The 25,298-nt window shown below is 34.5% G+C and overlaps 1 protein-coding gene across 6 annotated transcripts in view; it reads right to left on the bottom strand.

Annotated features, from left to right (window-relative positions):
• The window catches only part of DPH6 (diphthamine biosynthesis 6), a 179,224-nt gene that overhangs the window by 93,222 nt on the left and 60,704 nt on the right, over positions 1 to 25,298 (bottom strand). For all 6 annotated transcript variants that reach the window (XM_015864893.2, XM_015864901.2, XM_015864898.2 and 3 more), the window contains 5 exons: positions 20,036 to 20,123; positions 11,274 to 11,424; positions 9,834 to 9,965; positions 5,950 to 6,079; positions 2,779 to 2,953 (listed from right to left, as the gene is read on the bottom strand). In XM_015864893.2, coding sequence (XP_015720379.1) covers positions 2,779 to 2,953; positions 5,950 to 6,079; positions 9,834 to 9,965; positions 11,274 to 11,424; positions 20,036 to 20,123 — 676 coding nt within the window. The remainder of the gene's footprint in view (positions 1 to 2,778; positions 2,954 to 5,949; positions 6,080 to 9,833; positions 9,966 to 11,273; positions 11,425 to 20,035; positions 20,124 to 25,298) is intronic.

The raw sequence follows: 25,298 nt of genomic DNA, 5'->3' as shown, positions 1-25,298 counted from the left end.
TGTAAATAGCACACCCAGAATTAAACCTCGTGGCCCCTTCCTTGGCAGAGCAATACTTTTGAGTAATAATTTTGAGTAATCACCTCAAACTGATAAACTGAGTAAGATGATATTATTAGCTAAATAGCTACTTGGATCAGACGTTATTGTATCAGTGATGTAAGAAATTGGCACTATTTGATAAAGACGTTCATACAGTAACTTCTGATTCTCAAAAAGCTACAGATCACTTGGATTTAACTATACCAGATGTGTCCAGCCTGTGGCCCATGAGCTAGCTATGTGCAACCCTGGATAGGCCCACAGAAAAAAAAGCCACAAATAAGTGATTTACTGAAATAAAAATAAACAGGAAACAGAACCCAAATTAGATCAAGTTGCAGAGACCCGGACACTGGAATTTAGCCAGACTAAGAGTTTGTGCTACTAGGTTTAAACAGTGTAGAAGAGAACGCTGAGAATAAGGTGCCTGAAGGATAGTAGAAACTGGAATTTGGCAGCTGTCAGAGGGAAAGTATTGAGGTCATGAGGAAAATCTAGAAGTGTCATCAGACATAATTAAATCATAGATAATTGTGTATCATTATATTTATAAAATAGGTAATGTCATCATCAAAAATTATTGTAGAATATGACAGTACAATAGATTCTACTGTTCCAGTTTATTCGCTCATTTCCAGATAGAAAAACAATAAGGAAGTTTTCCAAAACAAAGTTCAAATAGACTTTTAAATTACTTCTGCTTTTTGTGTTTTAGTTGTGATACGTTTTTTTTTTGTTGTTGTTTGTTCGTTTGTTTTTTTAAATGAAAGCAAACCACTTTTGACTGCATATTCTGAGACAGAATATAGACTAGATACTCTATTGTACTTGTACTAGAAGTGTATAATATTACTTTGGAAGTCTGTTTACAAGGAACATCTCCAAACATCAGGGCAAAAGGACCATACAATTGCCTCTCATCATCAACTTAATCTTTCCACAGATGTATTGAAAGCATGATGAGGACAGTGATAAACTAAGTGATTTCATTCTGCCTGACTGTTACAGTCTCCCAGTAACATCGGACATTAAAAAAAAAAAAAAAACAAAACTGAAAATAAATATGCAAATACCTTAATTCTTTTTTAATATGGCTAAAATTCAGTACTACAGGTTTCTCACACAGGACTGGAAGATGGTAAATAAGATTTACAAAACCAGCATGGAGTCTTTGATCTCTCATTACCCTGCGAGATTAGGCTTAGTGAAAGGCATAATAACATTTATTACATCATCTAATATAATTAGAAAATAACACGCTATCACTGCAAGTCCTAGACGTTTCTGATACAATACAATAACTCTAATGTATCTTACATTCCAGTACCTGATATAGACAGTGTTCTACACTATGAAAATAAGTGAACCAAGAAAAATAATCTGTTTTTTTTTTTTTCTTACAAGTCAGTCAGTCATATTCCATCTTAAAACAGTTTACGTCTACTTAGAAACACTGAAGTCATTTTTAAAGACTGCCCCTGTTCTGCCACAGATCCAAAGGGTATTGTCATTATAAATTTCTAATTTTAACTTTTTGTCCTCATAGTACCAGTGGGCTAGACTTGGTTTATAAGAAAAACACTGGTAAAGACTTATGGAGTTTTTGCAGTATAGAAGGTGACATACTTCATCAGCTTAGCTGGTGCCAGTTAAGAGGATTTCTGCTTCATTGCAAAAAGTTTTCATTCAGATTTTCAGTCTACTTAGCAATGATACTTTGTGCCTTGTTTTCATATTTTCTATATAGTGTGCAATAAATTTGTTATTAATTGGAAATAAAGTGCAGTTCTTCAGCCTCTGTGTACTTTTAAATGGTTGAACAACATCAAGAGCAACTTCACTGCTTAGGCACCTTACAATTGACTAACTGTGGAAAAAGTCTGGATTTGCTCACTTTAAACAAATTTAAATACACTTGGTTGTTCCTAAAGTCTATTTATAATCTAGGTAGATTATAAAAATGAGAATGTGATAATGACACAATCTAACCATAGTAAGCAACAAAAAATTCTCTGTTTTTGAGATTAAATATGCTCTTAATACAATTAAGAATAATTTAACCTGTTTTGTGAACAATAACATGATGATTTAGATTACTTTTTTTGTTTTGTCCATAAGTTTTAAAGATATAACTTAAAAATGCTTAGTTTAAATTTTTGTTCTCCTGGAAAGAGCACAGCAGAGTGTCACAATGATGATAAAGGGCCTGGAGCACACCTCTTATGTGGAAATGCTGAGCAACGTGGGACTGTTCAGCCTTGACAAAAGAAGACTCAGAGAGGATTTGATCAATGTCTAAAAATATCTAAGGTGCGGGAGGCAAAGGGATGAGGCCAGACTCTTTTCAGCAGTGAGCGGAAATAGAACAAGGGGAAACTGTCACAAACGGAAGCATAGGAAGTTCTGCACAAACGAGTGTAAGAACTGCTTCACAGTAATGTTAATGGAGCACTTCTCTGGAGGCATTCAAGACATGCCTGGACACCTACCTGTGCAACCCTGTCTTGGGGCCCTGCTTTGCAGGGCGGCTGGACTCAATGATCTCTAGAGGTCCCTTCTAACTGCTACAATTCTGTGATTTTAAATTTTTTTTTTACAATAGAAAATATTTTCCTTAAACTTTAATACCTTATTTCTTTCTCTTGTAAATTCATTTGGATAGGAAGGAGACTTTTAAATTTTACCCACTTCAGTAATCTGACATATAGTTCACATGAAATAACAAAGATTCCTTACCTTGATGGATTGACTGTAAGGTCCTATGCTAGCAGGTGCCCAGTGGGAAATACTCTGCACATGCATGACCAGCTTTTCTTCACTTAATACGTCATCTGTTGCAATGTCACAGCTATGTGCAAGGCAATCAATGCAAAACAGTACGTCATCAGGTAACAGGGTTTCCACACACACTCTGAAAACAGAAAAAAAATATCTTTTTTATAGTGTATATAGTTATTTTAGGAATATAAACAGCTAAAACAGCTTTTGGATAGGGAGGACCCTTGTCATATCACCAGACATTTTTCACTGACTAACCTTCCATTTGTTGGACTAAATGCTCAATCTTCTAAATATCAGCAGCAGCTCACTTTTGCTTTGCACCAGCCTCACATGTTATACAATACCAAGCGCATTTTTCTGTTATACTATTAGTTGTTAGACAGATGCACATTTATGATAGCACAGAAAACCTACCTAAGCATTCATTAAGAAAGGTCATTTTTGTTTGCTCCAAGCTTAAAAAATGTTTGCCTGAATGACAGACAAAGTCTATTGCAAATGGTTAGTGAAAAAATCTGCATGTGTGTTGGGGGGTGTGTGGGAGAGGGGTGATGGTAGGGAGGGGCAAATAAATAAAAAGAAAGAAATAAAGATAAAAATAACAACAACAATGATGTTTCAAAGCCAGAAAAATAATTATATTTGCAGTTTATGCATTAAAAAGTCATTTAGTTCCCAGCAGGTATCCAACAAAAAATTACTTGTTCTCTTTACATAACATGAAACACAATCTTAAAAAATTCTTATCGGCTTGCTTATTTCATCCAATAAAACTATATTTCTCCCCTCCTCTCCCATGCAAATAATTTTTTTTTTCCCTCATTACCATCATCACAGGCATGGATGAATGGATTTTCCGCTTGGGATAGTACATTTTCAAGACAATTTTGCAAATTTAGTGTAGATCTAGACCCCTGAGTCTATGCTTCTAGCATATTGCTTGTGAGAACTCCCACAAACACATCTCTGTGCATAATGCAGCGATGCAGACATGGAAACTGCTGCTTAATTTTTCTTTTGACTAAAATGCAACACAAACCTGTATGTACTATAAAATAATCATTAAGTCATTTCCCACTGCAACTTCTTAATCTTTCTACCTGCTATTTTATGACCTTTCCAAGAAGTGATGGAAAACTATGTGCTGGTTGTACAAATGTGAAGGCTTAAGACATGCAGCAGCATGAGAAATGAAAATGACGCAAAATCAGGGAAAGGGTAAGTGCCATAAAGAGCATTTAAGATACATAGCAGTAGAGATATATTTTTGTGTAGTTTACAGCAGAGTCTAAATTCTTCCTCTTCAGGCACAGACAACCAACACTACATTCCTCCATTGTTAGCTTACTCTGGACTACAATTAGGAGCTCAAAAAAACCTATTCCTGCTGTCTCTATTCTCTTCTGACACTCAGACTGTAGGTGGTTAAAAGGATGTGAACATACCATACCGTACATTATCTTAACAATATCTTCTACCTATTTTCACATTCTACTTAAAATTCACATGACTGAACTACACTCTGTAATAATAAGTATATAATATTTTACATTAGAAAATGCTGAAAAACTGATTTGAAAAACAACAAGATACGAGGCATATTTTAGGTGTCCCTGTTTTTGGAAGTGGGTTGGACTAGGTAACCTCCAGAGGGCCTATTCAACCTGTAGTAATCTATGATCCAAGTGATTTTTCAAACCATAGCAGTTCTGAACATGGTATCTCAGAAGCTTAAAAACATGAACTACTGTTACAAGAAATATGCTTTTCTGACAAATGCAAGAAAGAATTTCCAAAGGGAGAATTATGTTTAAGAACTTAAAAAAGCAGGGTAAATATTAATAGTCCAATTTCCAGCAATGTTAACAAACAACAACAAAACCCCTAACAATAAACAAACTAAAATCAAATAACATCAGGGACAAATTCTCAATACTAACAACTGTTTCATTATGTCAGAGCTCATCTAGTATCCAATTTAATAATTCTGTATAATGGATATTTAACAGTTATGATTTGAGGATCTATGAATGAAAACATTAAACTTGGTGCATTCTGAAGTAATTTCTTACTCATATTTTGGGTAAATAATCAGCTTGAGAGATGAGAGGGGAGGATTGGATATTGCATATCTTGACTACACAGAGGCCTCTGAGACTAACATAGCATTTTCATAGAGAAGCTGATGAAGTATGGGTTGGATGAGCAGGCACTGAGGTAAAAACCAGCTCAAAGACCAGGCCCAGAGGGCAGTGCTCAGTGGCACGAGGTTGAGTGGGTGGCCTGTAACTAACAGAATATCCTGGGAGACTATGCAAAGTCCAACCCTGCTGAAATCTTCATCAGACCATCTCAATGATAGGGTATGCATAGCATACCCTCAGAAAGTTTGGAAATAATACAAAACTAAGAGTGCTGAATGTTACATCAGAAAGTCATGCTACCATTCAGGATAACCTGGACAGGCTGGAGAAATAAACTGAGAGGAATCTCATGCAACAAGAGCAAAGTCCTGCAATGAGACAAAACCCCAGGGCTTGCTGGGAATTGTCCAGCTGGAAAGCAGCTTCATAGAAAGGACCTGGTTGGTACTAGTATACACTGAAAGCCAGTAATGTGCCCTTATCACCAAGGTTTGATGGTATCATGGGCTGCATTAGGAGGAACACTGCCAAGATCAAGGGAGGTGCACTAACAGGCAAACAGAACTACATCAACACATAAGACCTGTCATTTCACCTGAGTTAAGGAGAACTGATACTCGCAAAAATGTATTACTTTTCACAGTATCACAGTCTGGTGCGGGTTGGAAGGGACCTCAGAGATCATCGAGTCCAACCCCCGGGATTCAAGCCTCCTGTGTAGCAGAGCGGCATTTCTACTTTTCTATAAAGTCATATTGAGGAGCATTTATAAACCTTATGGAAAGTAATAAGGCAAGAATTTCTAACTCCAGTGTTTCTGATTTGAGCACCCCTGATGTGATTACATCAAAAGGTAGCAGAAGTCTGTTTCCAGGTCTGAGAGACATAAACATTTGTAGAAAAGTTTCATAAATGTGATAACAATAATACAGGATGTTACAGTGTATCATAAATATACTCTATAGCAGTAGTCTAATCCTACCTTGCCGGTGGACACAAATCAAATTCTGTCACATAAACTGAATTTATAACATTGAAGTCTTTCATGCTCTTCATATACAGATGAACCAAAATAATATCCTTCAGTTTCAATCCTTCTGAAGTTATAGTTGCTGCAAGATAAAAAATAATGTAGCTGTTAAAGACAAAATATTTTAAACACAGGCATCCTGTGTTTGTTCAACAAAACAAACTGGTAATAACTACTTGTCTAAACATGACTGAAGGCTTAGCAACATACTACTTTTCTCTACATAATATCCAATTTTTCATGAAATTTTATCATGCTCATTTTCTAAATAGACAGAAATAGAATGAATAAATTTGTTCCACAATGTAGTGAATCCTTACCAAAAGAAAATGTATCATGCATTCATGCAAATAGATAAGTTAATTTCCTAATTATTTGCATCACTAAGTTTTATCCTTTTTTTTTTTTTTCCTGTTCGTTTTTTGTTTTGTTTCAGACTATGACAGTAATCTATAAGATTTTGAATTAAAAGTGAACAAAATTGTAAGGGACAACAAGAAATCCTTTAGTCCATAACTCTTCTCAAAGAAGATCGAACATTTATGTGCTATTCTAGAGGGATGTTTGTGTAAGCTGATTAAAAAAAAAAAATAAAAATAAAAAAATAGTGCAATAATAATCTCTGCAAAATGAGAGTTATAAATGGCAAGATAGACGATAGGAAACAGAAGTAGCCACAGGAGAAATGAAGGAATGATGAAAGCATGGGAAAGCTCAAGCACACAGTTAATGAAATGATGCTGGGAAGTGGAAATAATAAGAATGTGTATGCCTAGAAAATTTCAGTCACAGCATTTAAGAAGAATGTGTTACTCTTACATATGTCAGTACCATACAAGATATGCAGATCAGCTCTGCAGTGTGGACCTTTTGTAACTTCTAAGTAGGAGAAATAAAATGAAGTAAGTCTTCTCTGAATGACATGAAGAAATATAATATATAATAGCAGTTACCTAACTTAAATTAGACAGATAAAGCTCTTCTTGGTGTAGTTTTGGGGATCAAGTCCTTTAGAATTACAGTCTGTATCTATACATATCTATACATCGTCTTCCAGAGGAACAGCGTGAAAGTGTAGTCTTTACTGTCACCTTAGTGAGAAACAAGTCTTTTTTTGAAAAACATTTCTCTGCCTTTAAACACAGTCCAGGACCTGGCACACTTCCATGCAACTCAATGTGGTCACACCAGCACTAGCTTTTATTCTAAATATTTCAGCTTTATTTAGTCATACTGTCATTAGTGATGGCAGTCTGAAGAGGAAAAGGGAAATTCTCACTGACAGAAAAAGAGAGTCCCTGCTATGTCACACAAGAGATTACAAAGCAATTGACATAGAACATTTATGAAGTCAAGATAGATCTGCAGAAATAATCAGCTGAGAAATTAGCACATAATGATAATTCTGTCCAGAAATATAAATGTATTTTAAAACTGCCTGATTGTAATCAATAGGTGAATATCAGCTGCTATTTCATCACTCAAGGAGAAGATAATGACATTTCTCAAATTTCTGGCCAGAAGTTTAGTCAAGTAGAGTTTGGGACTGAAGTTAAAGGTTCTGCAGCATTATGTGGAATGCCAGAGAAACAAAAATAAAGATAAAAAAGGTAGTCTAAATTGTGTAAACTAAGAAACAAACTATAATTTTTGGACGTGTAATTGTATTATAGCGTGTAAAAGGTAAAGGGATTTCGATAAATTTATAATTTTTAGCTTTTTAGAAATATCTTAAGTACGGTCCCATTTTCTTCTGCATGAATGAGAGGAATGATGGGAAATAATAACTCCCTAGCTTGCAAACATAATAAAATTGACCTCCCGAAGTACTGCTGTTAGTATAAAGGTAAAAGAGATGAACCATTTACCAATTCATCACCGGGGTTCTTACCAACATGTCCTGCTTCCAAAGAGAGGACTATTGCATTGCATATTTCCAGGATACACCATGAAAGCCCTTCTGTTGAATTTTAAGCCATTCACTCTCATCACAAAGTAACTATAAAATACAGCCAGCTCACTCTTTCTTATACAGAATTGCTTCTGACACACACACAAAAAAATGACTTTTTAAATTTTTTTATTTTTATTTTTTCAAAGTTACCTGGATCATTAGGCTGAGAGCTACAGAAGGCAACATCAAAATTGTCTACAGCAAGTAGCATTCTGGACTAATTTTTAATGTAATAACAAACCATGTTGTTCCAGTGAAACCTAGGAAGATATGTCATGGTAAATCTGGCCCAAAGCTGCTTTTTATGTAAAGCATTTCAATCTTTGTCATCTAAAGACATGTTTTAAAAAAAAGTTTAAGGAAACAAAAGTAAACAGCAATGTACTGAATTCCCTCTTGTGCTTGGTTTTATGGGAGATATCCGGTCACCTTATGGAACAATTGCATGTTTCATAATGACCGACAATAAATTTATATTTCTGAATCCTTTTAGAAGGACTTATCCTTCTTAGAGATCATTCCATCAGTTAATCCTGGAAAGAAAAGGTTAAAAGGACTGTGCCTAATTCATTTTTAAACCATAAAGGACTGAAATGCTATATAGATAGGAAATATGACAACAGATGAAGCCTTGTGGATATCTGCCTATCAGCTAAGTTCTCAAAAACATATTGTTTTGTTTTTCCATGTCAGGAACTTAATCCATCTAGTCGTCTACAGTCTCTTACAAAAATAATATAACCACAAAGGAAATCTGAGAACTGACATTTTCAATCAAAGATGAGAATATTGCTGTTTTTCCTGATTATAATACAGCTAATGAAAGAAATGTGCTAAAAGCAACAGGCCACTGAACTACTCAAAGACACAATCAGTTCTCTTCTATGAGAGGTGCTGTACCAAAAATATAAATTATATGTATTAGCAGGTATCCATTCAAATATAGTAAGAACAAATTCAAACATTATGCAGTCCTTTTGCTTTAACTAACAAATTTTGCCCGGAAGATTTATACTAAATACTGCTACCTTTCATTAAAAAATTAATCACATCTTCCCTTAAAACTTCCAAGCAATTAAAACTTTGCTTAAAGGCCTTTCACAAACAACTTCTTTTATTTCCAAACAATTTCTACGGTTTCTTAATCATCCTATATTCAATCATGAAATCAGGCACATATGTCAAAATTTTTACACAATAATATTTCACAAGAACTTGTGAGCAAGAATTGGAGCCCAACAATTTACTCAATAAGAATTATTTTCATTTTCATGAATTAAATGAAGACTGCATAAACATGCTTTATCAAATGATTTTAATTAAAAAAACCAACCAAACAGAAAAACAACACACCAAAATTTGAACACCTTGTATTATATCAGTGTCAATTAGGGACAGGAGAGTAAGGAATGTGGATTTCAAGATTTCCAAGAAAGAAATTTCTTACTTGCTTTAAGAATATAAGCAAGATTTACAGCTACTGACCTAATCCTAGATTCCAAAATGTTCAACGGTTTTTCAGGAAAATTAATTTAAAATTACAGTGGCTACTAATGTGCTTTAGCAAGTAGACAACATCAACAGCACACATGCACTCTCACACAGTACATATTGCAAGAAAGCTATAAAGCCAGTAAGTACTATGGAAGCAGCATCACAGTGACACGAATACGGTGCTGCCTTTCTAGGGCCTTCAATGACAGCCAGTCAGATGTCCAGTATTAAAGCCAATAGTGATTCCAATCAAATGCTGGATGAGGTGGCAAACTGACAACCATAACACCTGTAGTTACAAAATCAAATTGCAATACAGACTCCTTATTTAATACCATATTTGAAAAGTATTATTAGCAGCTGATAATGGATTATCTGAAAAAATCACCTTTTAGAGACGAAAATGCTTCCCTTGCTGCCTCTTGAGCATTTTTGTCTTTTGATGGATGAAAGTGTGCAGTGATGCATGAAAACCACTGGTAACCAGTCACAGATTTCCCTGAAATTCCAACTGTCTTACCTATGGGAGTTTAAGAACAGCGCTATGATTACAGAGATGAAAACAGTCACGTTAATGAAGAATACATTTTAAACTATTTAAGTCAGAAGAACTATCGGAAAAAAGAATAACAATATAAACTGTTTAAAATATCTTCATAACTTATTTACAGTATTATTACTTATTTACATCAAATATTACAAGTATGCTGGTATCCAAGCTACAATTCGGTGCTTGTCAAACAAAGCAGAATTTCTTTAACAGAGCCTCCAAAAAATGTGATTGTAAGTAGTATTTAGCTGAGAATTTCATTTTTTCTCTCCTCCTTTACTTCTTTTCCCCTGACTGTTTACAATTTTTCTACTTGTTCTGATAAAAACACATTACAAACAGCTATACTGAAAAGTTAAAATTTTAGAAACTATTCAGCCATCATAGGAACAGATTTTCAAAGTTACCTATCAAAATTTAACAGAACTTAAAGGTTTAACATGGTTCTAATAAACAGCAAATGCTTAATCTGTGTAAGTGCTTTTGTTTTTATTGTTTTGTTTGTTTTAAAAATCCCTAAAAAATCCACGTTAAAGTGGATTTTTTTTGCCTGTGCACCACTCCATACCAAAAACTGTTACACTATGACTATGAAACTTCCTTTTCAGAGCTTATTAATCTTTGGGTTTAGAGTAAAAGTGATGCTGTGGTACTTCAGTGAGTTACCATTCTAAAAACATGACTTTATACTGTGTTAGTCATCTCATGTTTGAGGCAATACTAGTAGCAGGCATATGATTTGTTCTGCAGCTCACCTAAGGGACAGTAACTTGTTAGGGTGCTAAACATGATAATGCATGAAACACTGTGACTGCTTTTACTAATGGGACAGACACAAAGCCTGTCCATATAAGCACGCCAAGTCATGACATTTTATTATTCATTCTAGAGTTCCCTTTTATTTTTTCATTTTAAAATGGAGTTAGGATACAGGTGCTGAAATGACCTTCTAAATAACTAATTCCCTCCCAGTGTAATGACAGTACTATTCCAGTAATTTAGTTCAGGCAAATTATAAACATTAATGTGTAAAAGAAAGAAAAAAAAAAAAGAAAAAATTGGGTTATGTTTCTTCCACAAAATAACTTTCATTGCATTATCACAGATTTATTTATTCCTACCAGAAAACTTAATTGTAGTGGGATATTTTTTATTTTTTTTTAAGATGTGGCTATTAATGGGCACAAATTGTCTTATAGTCTTAACAGCTACACCCCTCCCCAGCAGCACATTATATATACACTATTACTTTCCTAATGAAAGTTGCACAAAACTCACTGAAATCCAAAGAAGTATGTTTCAAATCCTTCCAGATAACTGGACCAAAATCCTGAGGTTCATCCAGTTCTGAAGAAGGTAAAATATCACCATTGCTGCAGCTTTCTTCACAAGAGCAGCTACTGACCATAAATGTATCTGAAGACTTCTCCTGCTTGAGAAAAAAATTATAAAATAAACCAGTAAACAGCATGCCATGTAACGTGAAATAATCATATTTCATCATTCAAGCTTTCTGTTTTAATTACTAAAACTACTTCAGCTTTACAAGCACCTAAGCTTAGAAGAATTAATAGAAGAGCAAACAATTACAGTTTTCCCCACTATCTAGATTGCAAAATTACCAGCATACAATATGTTTCCATTGATACACTATATGGGTTCAAATTCCAGGTTTAGTAAGCAATAACAACCAGTATGAGAAACAAGGAAACTTCAGATAAGAGATAGGATGATAAAGAAACACTTTTCCACAACTTTGCAGGACAGCTATGTTTGCAAAAAAAAAATATAATAACTAAGGGAAAAAAGGAACAAGAGCACAATAGTAGCAACTTGATAATTAATTCTGTCAGTAAACACTTGAGACAATGCAAAAGACTACAAGAAAAGTTTTAAAACCCTGTTAAATCTCGAGTAAATGCAGCCACTGTAAGCCTTATTCCACTCACCTCATGAAAAGACTATGCACTCCATCAGACTCCACAAGCTTTAGAATGCTCAGAATGTTGAGATACATAGAACAGCATTTTTCAGAAACATCTTGATAAGGAAGAAAAATAACGTATGGTGTCTTCTTTTTTTTCCTAAATTCTATACATGCAGCAGATGGACTACCACTAGATAGACTATGTAGACTTCAGCAAAGCCTTTGACACTGTCTTCCACAGTACTCTCCTAGAGAAGCTGGCAGCCCACGACTTGGACAAGTATACCCTTTGCTGGTTAAAGAACTGGCTGGATGGCTGGGTCCAGAAAGTGGTGGTGAATGGAGTTAAACCCAACTGGTGACTGGCCATGAGTGGCATTCCCTAAGAGTCAGCATCAGGGCTTGTCCTGTTTAGTATCTTTACTGACAACCTGGACTAGGAGATCAAGTGCTTCCTCAGTAAGTTTGCAGATGACACCAAGTTAGGAAGAAATGCCAATCTGCCAGGGGATAGAAAGGCCCTACAGAGTGACCTAGACAGGTAGGATAGCTGGGCTGAAGTCAATGGGATGAAGTTCAACAATGCCAACTTCCAGGTCCTATACTTTGGCCACAACAACCCCAGGCAATGCAACAGGCTTGTTTCCAACCTTGGCGATTCTGTACTTCTAAATGCTTTTCTGGGCCTAGGAAAGAAAACTACCCAGCGTGCCTTCTAATGCAAAAAGCATACACCGATAAGTCTTCCAAAACACTGTACTCACTATGCTTTCAACAAGTTGTGTGATTATAGCATACACATGTATCTATTTTTATTTTTAGATCAACAGTCAGAACCACAACTCTCTTTCATCTCATTTTCCAGTGCAGCCTAATCTGCAGGACGTGCTGACTTTGGCATCACTAGCTTGGCAAACACTACTTGTATTCACCTAAAGAGAAAACGAACTGAATGTTGTATGACTGAATTTGTCCATGAAACTTAACCAAATGATGCTGCAGCTCCAGATACTACTCAAACATCTTATCTTTATATACCACATAAAAACGATATATTTTGTTTTGCACACTTCTGAAATACATTCAGAAAATCATGATAAAACCTAAGAGAGCAAGTCAAAAAGGTGACAAAATATGAACCCTTAATATAGGATTAAAAACTACTGAATATTGTTTTAGCCCACAAATTAATTGCACTGAATATGGAATTCCTATGCAAATCTCTATGAAAAAGAACATCAATATTATACAGCAAAGCACACATAAATGCATAAGTTATATGACGTAAGGTCACCCAAAGTGTAACACTCTGCATTCTCTGTTTATAAAGAACTAGATCTGAACAAGCTGTCAAATAACAGGTTATATGAAAGGTTACCAGTCAATTCTGAATATAAAATTTTTCAGAAATAAAGTCAATTTTATACATTTTTTTATATTTTTCCATTGGAAAACAAAGCATATCTAGTAGTAACTTTAAAAGTTCTTGATATTAAGCAAAAATAATAAAGAAACCAAAAAGGCACAAATTCATACTACATATCAGAAGTCTGTGATGAGAGCTCTATATTTACATTGATGTTTCACCAGTTAAGTGAAAAAGTTAAGTGAAAGTAGGGTTTTGGAAATTTTTAGGAAAAGCTATATTACAAAACAGGTCTTTACTTTGAGAGGAAACTCAGTTCAGCTGCCTCTAACAGGGCTCAAGGGGAGTGTTGCAAAATCTAAAACTATGCACTAAGAAGAGCTGGTGATCTTTCATTGGACCTCATTCTATTAATTCCAAGAAAAGGATGGACATCAGAGGAATAATCTACCTTACGTGAATCAATGGTACATGAGATGTTAAAAGAAGTCAACAAAAAGTAATGCTGTAGCACAAAAATGAAAACTGCAATTTATCACAAACACTATGTTCATTCAAACACTACAACGCACAAGTATCCAGCAGCATCTATACCACTTCCCATTCACTGAATTACACCTTCGACTACTGACATCAGTCAATATATTCTGCCATTACCTAGGGAACACCTGACAGCCAACTAGCTATTCAGTTACGACTTACAGAATAAAAATGAAGTAGCAGAAATCTAATTCAATTACAGATCTAAAATTTGATTATGCTACAACAATCAAGATGAAGAAAATAATAAAAGTTCCACAACACAGCTCTTCATAGAAATATACATACGCTGCTAAGTAGCACCAAGCACTATAAGTGCTATAGCATCCTTGCAAATGATGCATTTTTTGAGTTAGCTGCTTATGCTGACAAAATTGTGAAGTCCGTCATGAAACAAACGACTAGAATTAGAGCATGGACATTCAGAGAGTACTAATGCAATAAACGCATCACTTGGTAATAGCCTTTGAGAATGCACAGACAATGACATGAATGACACTATGACAATGCTGTGTTCTTTTCTGTTTGCTCATTGTTTGCTTCTGTTCCTTTCTCATTAAAACACCTGGTTTTTAACTTCAATAGCATTATATTGCATTTAAATGGTTAACAAAGAATTACTGGGATAAAAATACACTGACTAGAAAGGGGGAGTTCCAGCTTGTTTCTTGATTTTGTCAGGCTTTACATAAATATCTTCTGAGACATCTAGTATTGATAGATAACTGTAAATTCTCTCCGTTACCTAATAAGGATGATTGGATTTATGACATAATGCAAGAGAATGTGAAAAGAGCACCTATTCAGTTTTCATGCTGTCTGTGAAGATTGCTCTTTCAACTATGTTTCTAAACATCTTTTCTGTAAAAGTGCTTCACAAAAAAATTCATGACCTACAGTAAGACTCACAGACTTTATTACAAGTGGTGTGGTGAAACCTACAGCACTTCTGTGTAGCACTAATAATATATATATTATTATTAGTTTATTATTATTATATTACATTATTATATTATTATAATACATTATATACATTATTATATTATTATTATTATATTACAAATAACTCAAATGTATGACACACTAAATTTTCAGATAATCAACTGTCAAATCCATTTTTTCCTAAGTTTTTAATATTTTATAAGTGATCATATCAATATTGCTTCACAAATATAAATAAAATCATGCATGTTTACACACATACACAAGCAGTTAGTTACCACATCCTAGAAATTCTTTGAGGCTTCTTAGATACATCAAAGACTATAAAAACAATTATAGGCTATCACTAATTTCAATGGCTACAATATATCACAATGATTCATTCACAGCTCACTCCTACAATGCTCCAAAAACATAGCTAATCAATCACATTCAACAGGAGTACAGGTGTAGGCTTTGGCAGAAGCATTAGGTGTGGAACCTGGCACACAAAGAACAGGCTCAATTCCAGTATAACTAGAGCAGCCAGACTCTGCTGAGTAGTTATATTCAAATCTCATACAAATGCTAATCTTCCACTGCTGTTAATAGAGAAAATAATCTAAGGACATAAATCCTAAAGTTACAGACTGCCACAAACAGACTTTCTTTGAATAACACTGTCATTATTAAAAAATAAAAATAAAAAAAAACAAGCTTGCTATAATGATATTTTAATTAAATCTTACTGAGCCTATTTTACCACATAACATTTTCATGTTACTTCACAGAAGCAATGTATTTTCCCATTTGTGTAGACTGTTTTTCCCTCACCCACTGTACATTGTGATACCAAACTAATTTTGGATCAGAGCCTGCACACATGCATATGGTTAACTATATTCATATAACTCTTGTCACTGATGTAAGCACACTCAGAATGAAGTTAAGCAAATGCACAGAACGAAGTTAAGCAAATGCACAAGTGTTCCAAGATCCAAATTCTCTGGTTGAAAAAGCCTTGGAACTAGGACTCTTACTGATATAGCTGAAATTCCATGTAGTGGTCTTTTATGAAAACAACAGATTGTCTTCTTAAAAAGCTTACATTCGCCACCATAGAAACTGGTATAAAAACCCATCACAACAAAATTCCAAAACTGAAGGTTTTCCACTAAGCAGCAATGAGAATATAGCACAATAGAGAGCTTGTGAGACATAAGACATATGAGGACTGTGATGATCTGTTCTTTGCAACTTACCTTGATAACAAAACTCCTTGGAATAAATATAATGAGGGAGACTATGTACATCCCTTGCAGTAGAGGGAGACCATGTATATCCCTTGCAGTATATCAAGTAATACATACAGACACATATGAAAGAATGTCCTTTACTCTGAAAGATTTTAAAGTAATGAAGAGACCTCTCCAAAAATATCTATTTTTTTCTGAGAACTGGACTTAATCTGCAACCAAATGAAGCATGGAAAAATCATTCAGTTATTATCCTACTGTTTGAAATGAATCAATGTACAACAAAAAGATGTCTGCAATTATTTGTTACAAAGTTTGTGAAGTTATTTGTTACAAACTATAGTTTCCCACAGTGATGGCAAAGTATTAAAAAAAATGCCACCAACAAAACAGCAAAATTCCCTTCCATGCTCCAATTATAAAGTCTAATTCCTAACATGCTAGGTGCAGATGGATTAAAATAATTCAGATAGAAGAAACAAGACAGAAAAAGGCCACAAAGTTAATTGAATCTAACCTCCACGATTATACTCCTTCAGTATAAAAGGCATGTACATATCTACCAAGCACCTTTCCTGACTTTTTGAAATATTTTAAAAAGTCATCTCTAAATTAGCCTTTGAAATTTATTTGCTGATGTTTAACAGAGACACAACTGCTTGCATTTCAGCAAAACGTTCCACCCAGATATGGAAAAATGAATGAATATCATTTCATAGCAGGTAAATACAATGCATTACTACGTGCCAAGGAAGTACAGCATCAAACATGACTCCTTTATCTGTTGCAGGTAATCAGGCTCCATTTCTTCTGCCAAGTGTAGATAGAAAGCTACATGGTTCTTTCTAATCCTGGACTAACTCTAACCTAAGGGGCTACAGTTTGACAGCTGGCATTGTTTTACGTATATGTACTCCTACTCACTGGGACTCAGGGAACAGAGCACTCATTATTAAATGTGACAAAGAGCAAATCTTAAAGCATGACTGATAGTTAATACATTCACTACTGTTATCAAAAATATTCTCAGAAAGAATTATTACATAAGAAGCTCCAGAAGCCTTAATTTCTGTTTCTAATAATTCAAAACCCAATATAGTTTATCATAGTAACAGAACAGTATGAGATGGGGCAAATGCAAAGGTTTTGAAAGTTAAATTTGCTGTAAATTAAAAACAAACAAACAAACAAACAAAAAACCAGAAACCCTTGCAGTTTTAAGCAGTTATATTTTGCCATAATTGAAAAATATTACAATTATACTGCATGCAAAAATCTGTTACATTTGATTTACTGGAAAATGCTTCAGAAATTGCCTCCCCTCAGCAAAGAATATCTTACAGTTTAAACATGCAAAGTCACAGTTATTGGAAAAGTGAAACAGCAATGAAGGTAGGTATCTATTTGATGTATATCAAAGTGGTAACCTTTTTTTTTTTTTCCCCACAATGAAGTAAATGAAGCAATAATGAATTTTAAGCATGCGTGTTTCATGAGCACTATTTATTCTCAATGTTTCTGTAGAATACCTTTGGAAAACAGTTTTCTTAAGCTGCTTTTTTGCTGAAATTCTAATATTAGTCTAATAATAAAATCGTACATTTAATTATCTCTTAATCTGCTTTGGTGTCACTGCTAATGAAAGAAAAAAAAGGAAGTAAGAAGAAAAAACTTTCAAATATAGTAGAATGCATCTTGTGGTTTCATACATATTAAATCAGAACAGTAAGTAAGATGTTATTTTCCCCCAGGCACAGGGGCTCATTTTGCTGCCAGAAACAATCTAAAACAAATTTCTACCCAAGCTTTGTAGTTAAACAAGAAGAGATTTATCTGAAGAAAATACATTCTAGAGGAAGAAAGACAGCAGAGACTAAGGTACACCTAGCATAACAAGTGCACAGCAGTAATAAGGTAAATTTCAAAGAATGTAAAATTACCATCTGTGCCATATCACTAAGTTAAATTGAATACAAAAATAAAAATTAAAAATACATATTTCAGCTGAAATATGTTAAATGCTGAAATGATAACAAAATGTATGTCATGATGAATTACACATCACTGTACAGTCAATCAACAGTTTCTACAAAGAGCTTAGATAAGTGTCTACATTTATACATTTTTCATTCTCATTGAAAATTTTTGCTCAAATTTCAGTAATCTTTTGAAAGTCTGAAACTAAAATTGTTTTGTTTTTTTGGTTTTTTTTTCCGATCAGTGATTTGTTATTTTATGACTGACTTTCAATTGCTGAACTACTGATACCTAAAATTTTTTGAAGGGCTTGTAAAGCATGAAGGAGTGAGAAAAAGTACAGTGCTACAGGCATATTAATCTTAAAGACCTCTCTATCATTACAAAGATAAACTGTGCCTAGTAACATGCTGTGCTCTGAAGGACTGACTGGCTCTCAATATTAACACTATTCTTGAATAGTGAGCTCATTTTAACATGATGCAAAATTAACCTGCAGCCAAAAGATTCTAATGCTTTTCCTCATGACATAGACACGGCAGAAAACAGACTATTTTCCTTTTATTTCTACAAGATATTGTCTATATACTAAAATCCAGGGTATACCTCTGTAAACCTTATGCCTCTAGGAGTCTGACAGCTTTGTCTACAAGGAATATGAAATAAGATTTATTACAATACTGCCTGAAATTGTGAGGCTTTAACCAAATCTAAAACATCTACATAAGAAGGGCAAGAGTTTCCATTCAAATAAAAGTGAAAATCTTGATTCTTATATAAAATATTATGCATTTTAATATAACGTTTTCCTGATTTATGTAAAGCTTTGTGTTTTTCTTTTTCCCTAGACTGTCACTTTTTAGTGATATATGGTGCATTTTAGCATTAAGTTTGCCATAAGCAAGAAAAGTCAGGACCCCCAAAGAAATATTAATATGTCATCACTAGTTCCACGTGTCTCCAGATTTTCAATTATTCAGCCTATTTGGGTTTGTTTCATGTAGTTAGTTGACATTCTGTTTCTCCTCACATATACTTTACCATTTTGTATCTGAAAGAAGTCTCAAAATAGAAACAAACAGAATAAAATTCAATTCACTTTTTATGGGAACAGTGAGGTTACCATAGCATAAAAAAAAAAACCACAGATTTTATCTGTATAAAATTATTACATTACGAAAGGTAATAAATATGCGCACACAAAAAATAAAATACAATAAAATAAAATAAAATTAATCTCTCAAGAGAAATGAGATATAAATTAAAATTGTAATAACCGTAATAGCATTTGGTAACAATCCCTTCAACCAGAAGAGGTTCAGTGATTGGCAAAGCATAGAAAGAAATGGGAAGGACTATAAAAAGATGACTGCAGTAGTGGTAGGAAGATCAGCTCCAACAAAGTTGAAGCACTTAAAAATATTAAGGAATAAAAAAAACCCACATATTTTACCTGCAAGATAATAAGAGAAAAGTAGAAAAGAGTATATAGGTATGAAAACTGAGATGTATATATGACAAAAACTACTGAGGGAATCCCTGCTAACTACTGACAATTCTTTCAAGCTCATTGATCAGGATATCTTCACTGTTTTAAAGTAATTCATTAGACATAACTTTCATACAGAAAAGATGTTTGGTACTTGAGCACTAGGGTTCAGAGGGTTTTAGAATCGTCCACTCTGCAACAGAAACAGCATAAAGAGATGACACCTCCAAGCAAATCAACGCTGTTCATACGGTTCCAAATACAGATGCATTCTACTCTGGGGCTGGCTGTATGATGCAGCCAGTCACTTGACTGCCCCATGCCAGTTGAATACGTTAAAGTTTCAAAATGGAAAAATGCTACACAAATATAAGACCTTCATTCATTCATCATCCAAGCATTTATACTGAGTACTTCATTTGTCACGTTCTGAAATTCAACTAAATATGTACATCTTTATTTCAAAGAACACAAATGAGAAGGTGTAGCTTAACTTCAAACTATGCAACACAAAAAAAACATGCACACAGCTTTAAGGGGAGATAACATTAGGAATTTACTTGCCTTATTCTCCAGGTGCATTTTCAGAAAATGAAGGTAGGCCACTGGTGCAAATGCATCAGCTGAATGCATAACCACTTTTGCAGAATCTCTGAAATGCAAAGTTATCAGAATCACATATATATTAATGTACAATTTAACATGTTGATAATGCTTCACTGTGTAAAAGACTGCAAGATAATCAAGAATCTTTTTTTAAAACAATTAAGAAAGTTTTTGCCATACAAAATTATTCTGATGAACAGCATGCTATTTTCAATAAGTTTCAAAAGGAATAATTTATACATCCAGTTCGGAATGAAGATATTTATTTAGATATAGCCTATGCAATCATAATTGACATTATATTTTGCATTCCAGAGACTAATAAGTAATGCAATCTTTTCATTTTATCAATGTGAGATTTTTAAAAGTCTGTTTTTCATCATTAATGCTCCAGGGACTAGCTCTTAAAGTATTAACACCATGCAATATTTCACGCTGAGAAACTGACTGATTTGACCATCTTGCATCTGATACTGAAGACTACTAGACACAACTTTTTAATGCCAAATGTGTTGGTAGCAATGATAAACTTACTGTGTGCTGATTCAAATTAGTTAATTGTAGCTTTTATTTTTACAGACACAATCTGTCACATTTTGATTCACAAGAGGCTTTATCTGTTATTTCCATCTGCACGGTTTTACTACTTAAGCAAAAGGTAGCTCTAGGAAATAAGTATCAGAAAGTGAGAAACTGAGATGCATTACAAGAAAACCTGAAAATTCCTATAAGAAATGCTGAAGACATACAGATAATTTTCTTGAAATCACAGTGCTCTTAAAACTTCACAGTATTCAATGAGTTTGGCCTGGGGATTCCAAACAAGATCTCTAGTAATGATACATGCATACTGGAAACAGCTGAAGTTGGCTAGATTCCACTGACTTAATGAAAGCATAAAGCTAACAGAAATATCTGCTTTATAAAATGTGGCTTAGCATTTATAATCAAAACTCCTTAATGCAATCACCATCACTATAATACAACGTACCTTTAGCATAAAAACTTTTAATTCACTATCAATAAGCTTTTAATTTATTGATTGTCAAGTTTATAGCTTCATTCTTGAGAGTTACTATCAAGACTTTTATGACTGAAAATTCAAATTCTTTTAGGACTTCTTAATGATAGCTCCTTAAAATTAAATTAATTCTTTTCAAATGGTCACAGTGCCTACTAATTCAAATAGAAATTTTGTAAATGGCTAGAATATCACTTCAGAAATTTTTAGTTCTAGGACTACATTGATGGAAAGCATGAAAACATACTTTGAGATGGCAATGATGTCAGAGGATAACACCTCAATAAGCACTGCTTTCTATTGAAAGATACAACACCAATGGGGAAGTCTGGTACTATTCAGTGATGCAGTAGTTACTTTAAATTTCAGAAAAGCTTATATCCAAGTGGAAAAATGATATTTTAGGGTTATTCATTGTACAATTTTGTACAATTTAAACAAATAGTAACTTTAAAAAAAAAATACTTTTACAGAGTAAAAGAAACTATTCCCACATGTACAAATTCAACAGTGCAGCATGCATGCTAAACATTGATACTTGTCCTAATAGTTCTATAACTGTAGCTTTTAGATCTTATCTGTTGCTCAAGAAGCACTGTAAACAGTAACATGTCTTCTAAGTATGAAATGCATTCCTGAAACAGACAGTTAACACATGGATGGCACCACAGTAGGTATTTGGTTTAAAATGCTAATATTTCTCCAAATAGCTAGATTATGTGGTGTTGAAAAGAGCATTGCAATATATAGCAGATAAAATATGTTTCTTCAATTAATTCATTTTCTGTCAGCCTCTCTGTACTGTGTTATTCAATACTAAATACAACAAATAGGTGGTATAAGAGTTTTGTTATCAGTAATAAGTCACCAATTCAAAACACAGGAAGTCCTTTACTTGGCATTATGTATAGCTCAGGAGACAGTAAAAGAAGTAAATAGCTAAAGAACATTAATAGTAGAGAGCTTATCAAAAAAACCCAGTCACTTGAGCGGTTCTGAAAATAGTGAGAGAAGTCTATCTCATACTCAAAGTCATAATTTTCCTTAGGAACATCATTATGTTATGACAGAAAACCAGGAATTTCTTGAAGACTTTAGACAACAACAAAAAATAGTTTGAAAAAACTGTCCCAGTCTGATCCTTCAAATCATCTTGAAGAACTGGGAAAATACATTAAACTTGAGAGTAATATTTTCACAAAGCAAACACAAGTTAGGGCAGGTCTCCTTTGTCATTTTCTCCTCAAGTTTACATATCTAGTTTTGTTTCTAAACCTAATCACAGAGCTAATGAAAAAGTAATCAATGCAAAATTATACTTCCAAAACATTTTCAGCACATCAATTTAACTTAGAAGGAAAACAAATTGAAGCATTCTATATTCCATACATACTAGTGGGCCTTCATCATAACATTAGGTATTAGGTAGCTCTTATGTAGACAAGAACTATATGATTTCCAGAGGTGTCAATCAATCTCACTATAAATAGGAATGTAATGGCAGAGTCTAAATGCTTAAATGCTGAGCATAAGAAAGATGACAACAGACATTCTCGTAAAACCAGATAAAACCCATCTGACTCCTGGTTGAGTATTTCTGCTGTAAGATCTTTGTTTCTCTGCTGAATATTGTTTATTTTCAAATATTTCACTCAATTTGGCATGCTTGGTTTGTGAGGCATATTTTTAAATGAAGACTGAATGGTTTTGCAAGACTTAATTTAATATTCAAAATCAAAATTAACCACATATTCTTACATTAAAACAACTCCCACTTCTCCAAAACTGACACAGAAAGGTTATTTTCTTCCTGATATAGCAGATTTCCTTATTCAAAGATGACAATGTGAAAACACAGTCACAAGTTTCATGTGACAAAAGCAGTAACCAGTGAAAAAGCTACCCAAAAGTCGCATTTGGGAGGCTGCAGGGATGCCTTCTGTGAGAAGAGACCAGGGACTGTCCCCAGTTCCAGCTGGCTACAAAAGGGCCCCTATGACTGGTGAAAACTGAGACCACTGGCCACACAAGTAGCACCTCTGAGTAACTCATTTAAGGATGGGTAAGAAATGCTGAACAGCAGCTGTGTGAGAGGAGTGAGAAAAGAAAAGTGAGAAAAACAGCCCTGCAGCCACCAAGATCAGCACAGGAGGACAGGAAATACTCCAGGTGCAGAAGTACCCTGTAAGCCCATGGTGGAGTATGTTGGCCCCCTGCAGCCCAAGAGACAACAGACAGAAGAAAAGCCAAAGCAAAAGAAGATTCCTGGCTGGAGCTGCAACCTATTAATTTTAATTGAGCTGTTCAATGGAGCAGTCCGTTATCCTTTTCCAAACCAAGCCTGTTTTGCCCATGATGGTCTCAATTTAGCCATCTTTCTGCCCTTATCTTGACCTGTAAGTTTTGCACCTTAATTTTTTCCCCTGCAAAATGAGAGGGTAGCTTGGTGAGTATTGGCCAACCAGCTGGCCAAAGTTAATATACTGTAACTGTTATTTGGGAAAGAATAATCACCAATGTCTTCCACAGAAACTTACACTAAGGAATTTATGAACCCTGAAAAAAATTGTACAGGTTTTAACCTCTACCTTGGAACTCTTGCAATGCCACTTAAGTTTAAAAAATAATTATCAGGACGTATATCACAATCATGGCTATTTAAGCATCTGGAAACTAACAGCTTAAAAACATGATTACACAGTCTGTTTTGATTCACCCAGTGAATATGAAAAATAAGAATAAAAAACTAAGTAAAGTTGTAAAGATAATTACAGAATCACAGAATGACCCGGGTTGGAAGGAACCTCAAGGATCATGTAGTTCCAACCCCCCTGCCTAGCAGGGCCACCAAACATACACCTTTACTAGATCAGGTTGCCCAGAGCCCTGTCCAACCTGGTCTTGAACACCTCCAAGGACGGGGCATCCACAACCTCCCTGGGCAGCCTGTTCCAGGACCTAACCACTCTTCTAGTAAAGAACTTCCCCTTAACATCCTTCTTTTAACTTAAAACCATTTCCCCTAGTCCTGCTATTATCAGCCTTTTCGAAGAGTTTACTCCCCTCCTGGGAGTAAGTTCCCTTCAGGTATTGAAAGGCTGCAATGAGGTCACCCCGCAACCTTCTCTTCTCCAGGCTGAACAAACCCAACTCCCTCAGCCTGTCCTCATAGGGGAGGTGCTCCAGCCCCCTGATCATCTTTGTGGCCCTCCTCTGGACCCTTTCCAGAATCTCCATGTCTTTTTTGTACTGAGGGCTCCACACCTGGACGCAGTTCTCCAGATGGGGCCTCACAAGGGCAGAGTAGAGAGGGAGTGATATTATTTTTTATATTATTATAAAAATAATTAATTAATTGTGAATTATTGTGATAATTCACAAATAACAAATGATACTAAACAACATTTAATGAAAAAGAAACTACAAATATTGTAAAAGCTCACCAGGTAATAGATTTTTACATGAATGGCCCTTAAAAGGTACGCTTTTATAACAAAGCAGGAGACAGCTAAGCAGGCCTAATTACGCCTGAGAAACAAAATATCAGTGTAGCTAGCTATTCAGTTTCCACTATAGAATTTTAGAACTAGCTTGAGTAATTGTTTAATCTCAGGTGTACAAAGAGATCTTTCCAAATGAATACTGGGCAGTTGTATATCAAATTCTAATGGAATACCCAGATTTAAACTGTAACATAAGAAACCAAATATAGTTAGTAACGTAAACAGTAAACTAAAAAAATTTAAGCCAAAAACTTACGCAGGTATATTTCATCTATCAGTTAAAACTTAGCTACCCTTCTTCCAAAGTATACATTTTGTTGCAAGTGATGAATACAAATACTGAACAGGCCACAACTGGTTTTATAGTTGGCTACGTAAGACATATCATGCAGTCAACTAATACTTCAGCTCAGCAGACTTCCACTATAGCAGTTACTAAACTTTTCACATTTTATCTATCGCTCAACCTCCCCCTGTGATGGAGCAGAGTGAAATGCTTTCTGGTTCTCTGCTCTATACAGAGACCAGTGGTCTGGAAAAATGAAAGAAATAGATCTTCACTGTGAAATCTTTACCATGTCTATATGCACAAAAATCCTGACCTTCTGTAAGATGGCCATCATCAATACATGACTACTGATCTGTTTACAAGAAAGGGAACAGTAGTTGAAACATCTCACTCAAAGCAAACAGACTT

This window comes from Coturnix japonica, chromosome 5 (genome assembly GCF_001577835.2).
Source record: "Coturnix japonica isolate 7356 chromosome 5, Coturnix japonica 2.1, whole genome shotgun sequence".
Classification (NCBI taxonomy): Eukaryota; Metazoa; Chordata; class Aves; order Galliformes; family Phasianidae; genus Coturnix; species Coturnix japonica.
Note: the sequence above shows the minus strand (reverse complement) of the source record. Positions and strands in the feature narration are given on the sequence as shown.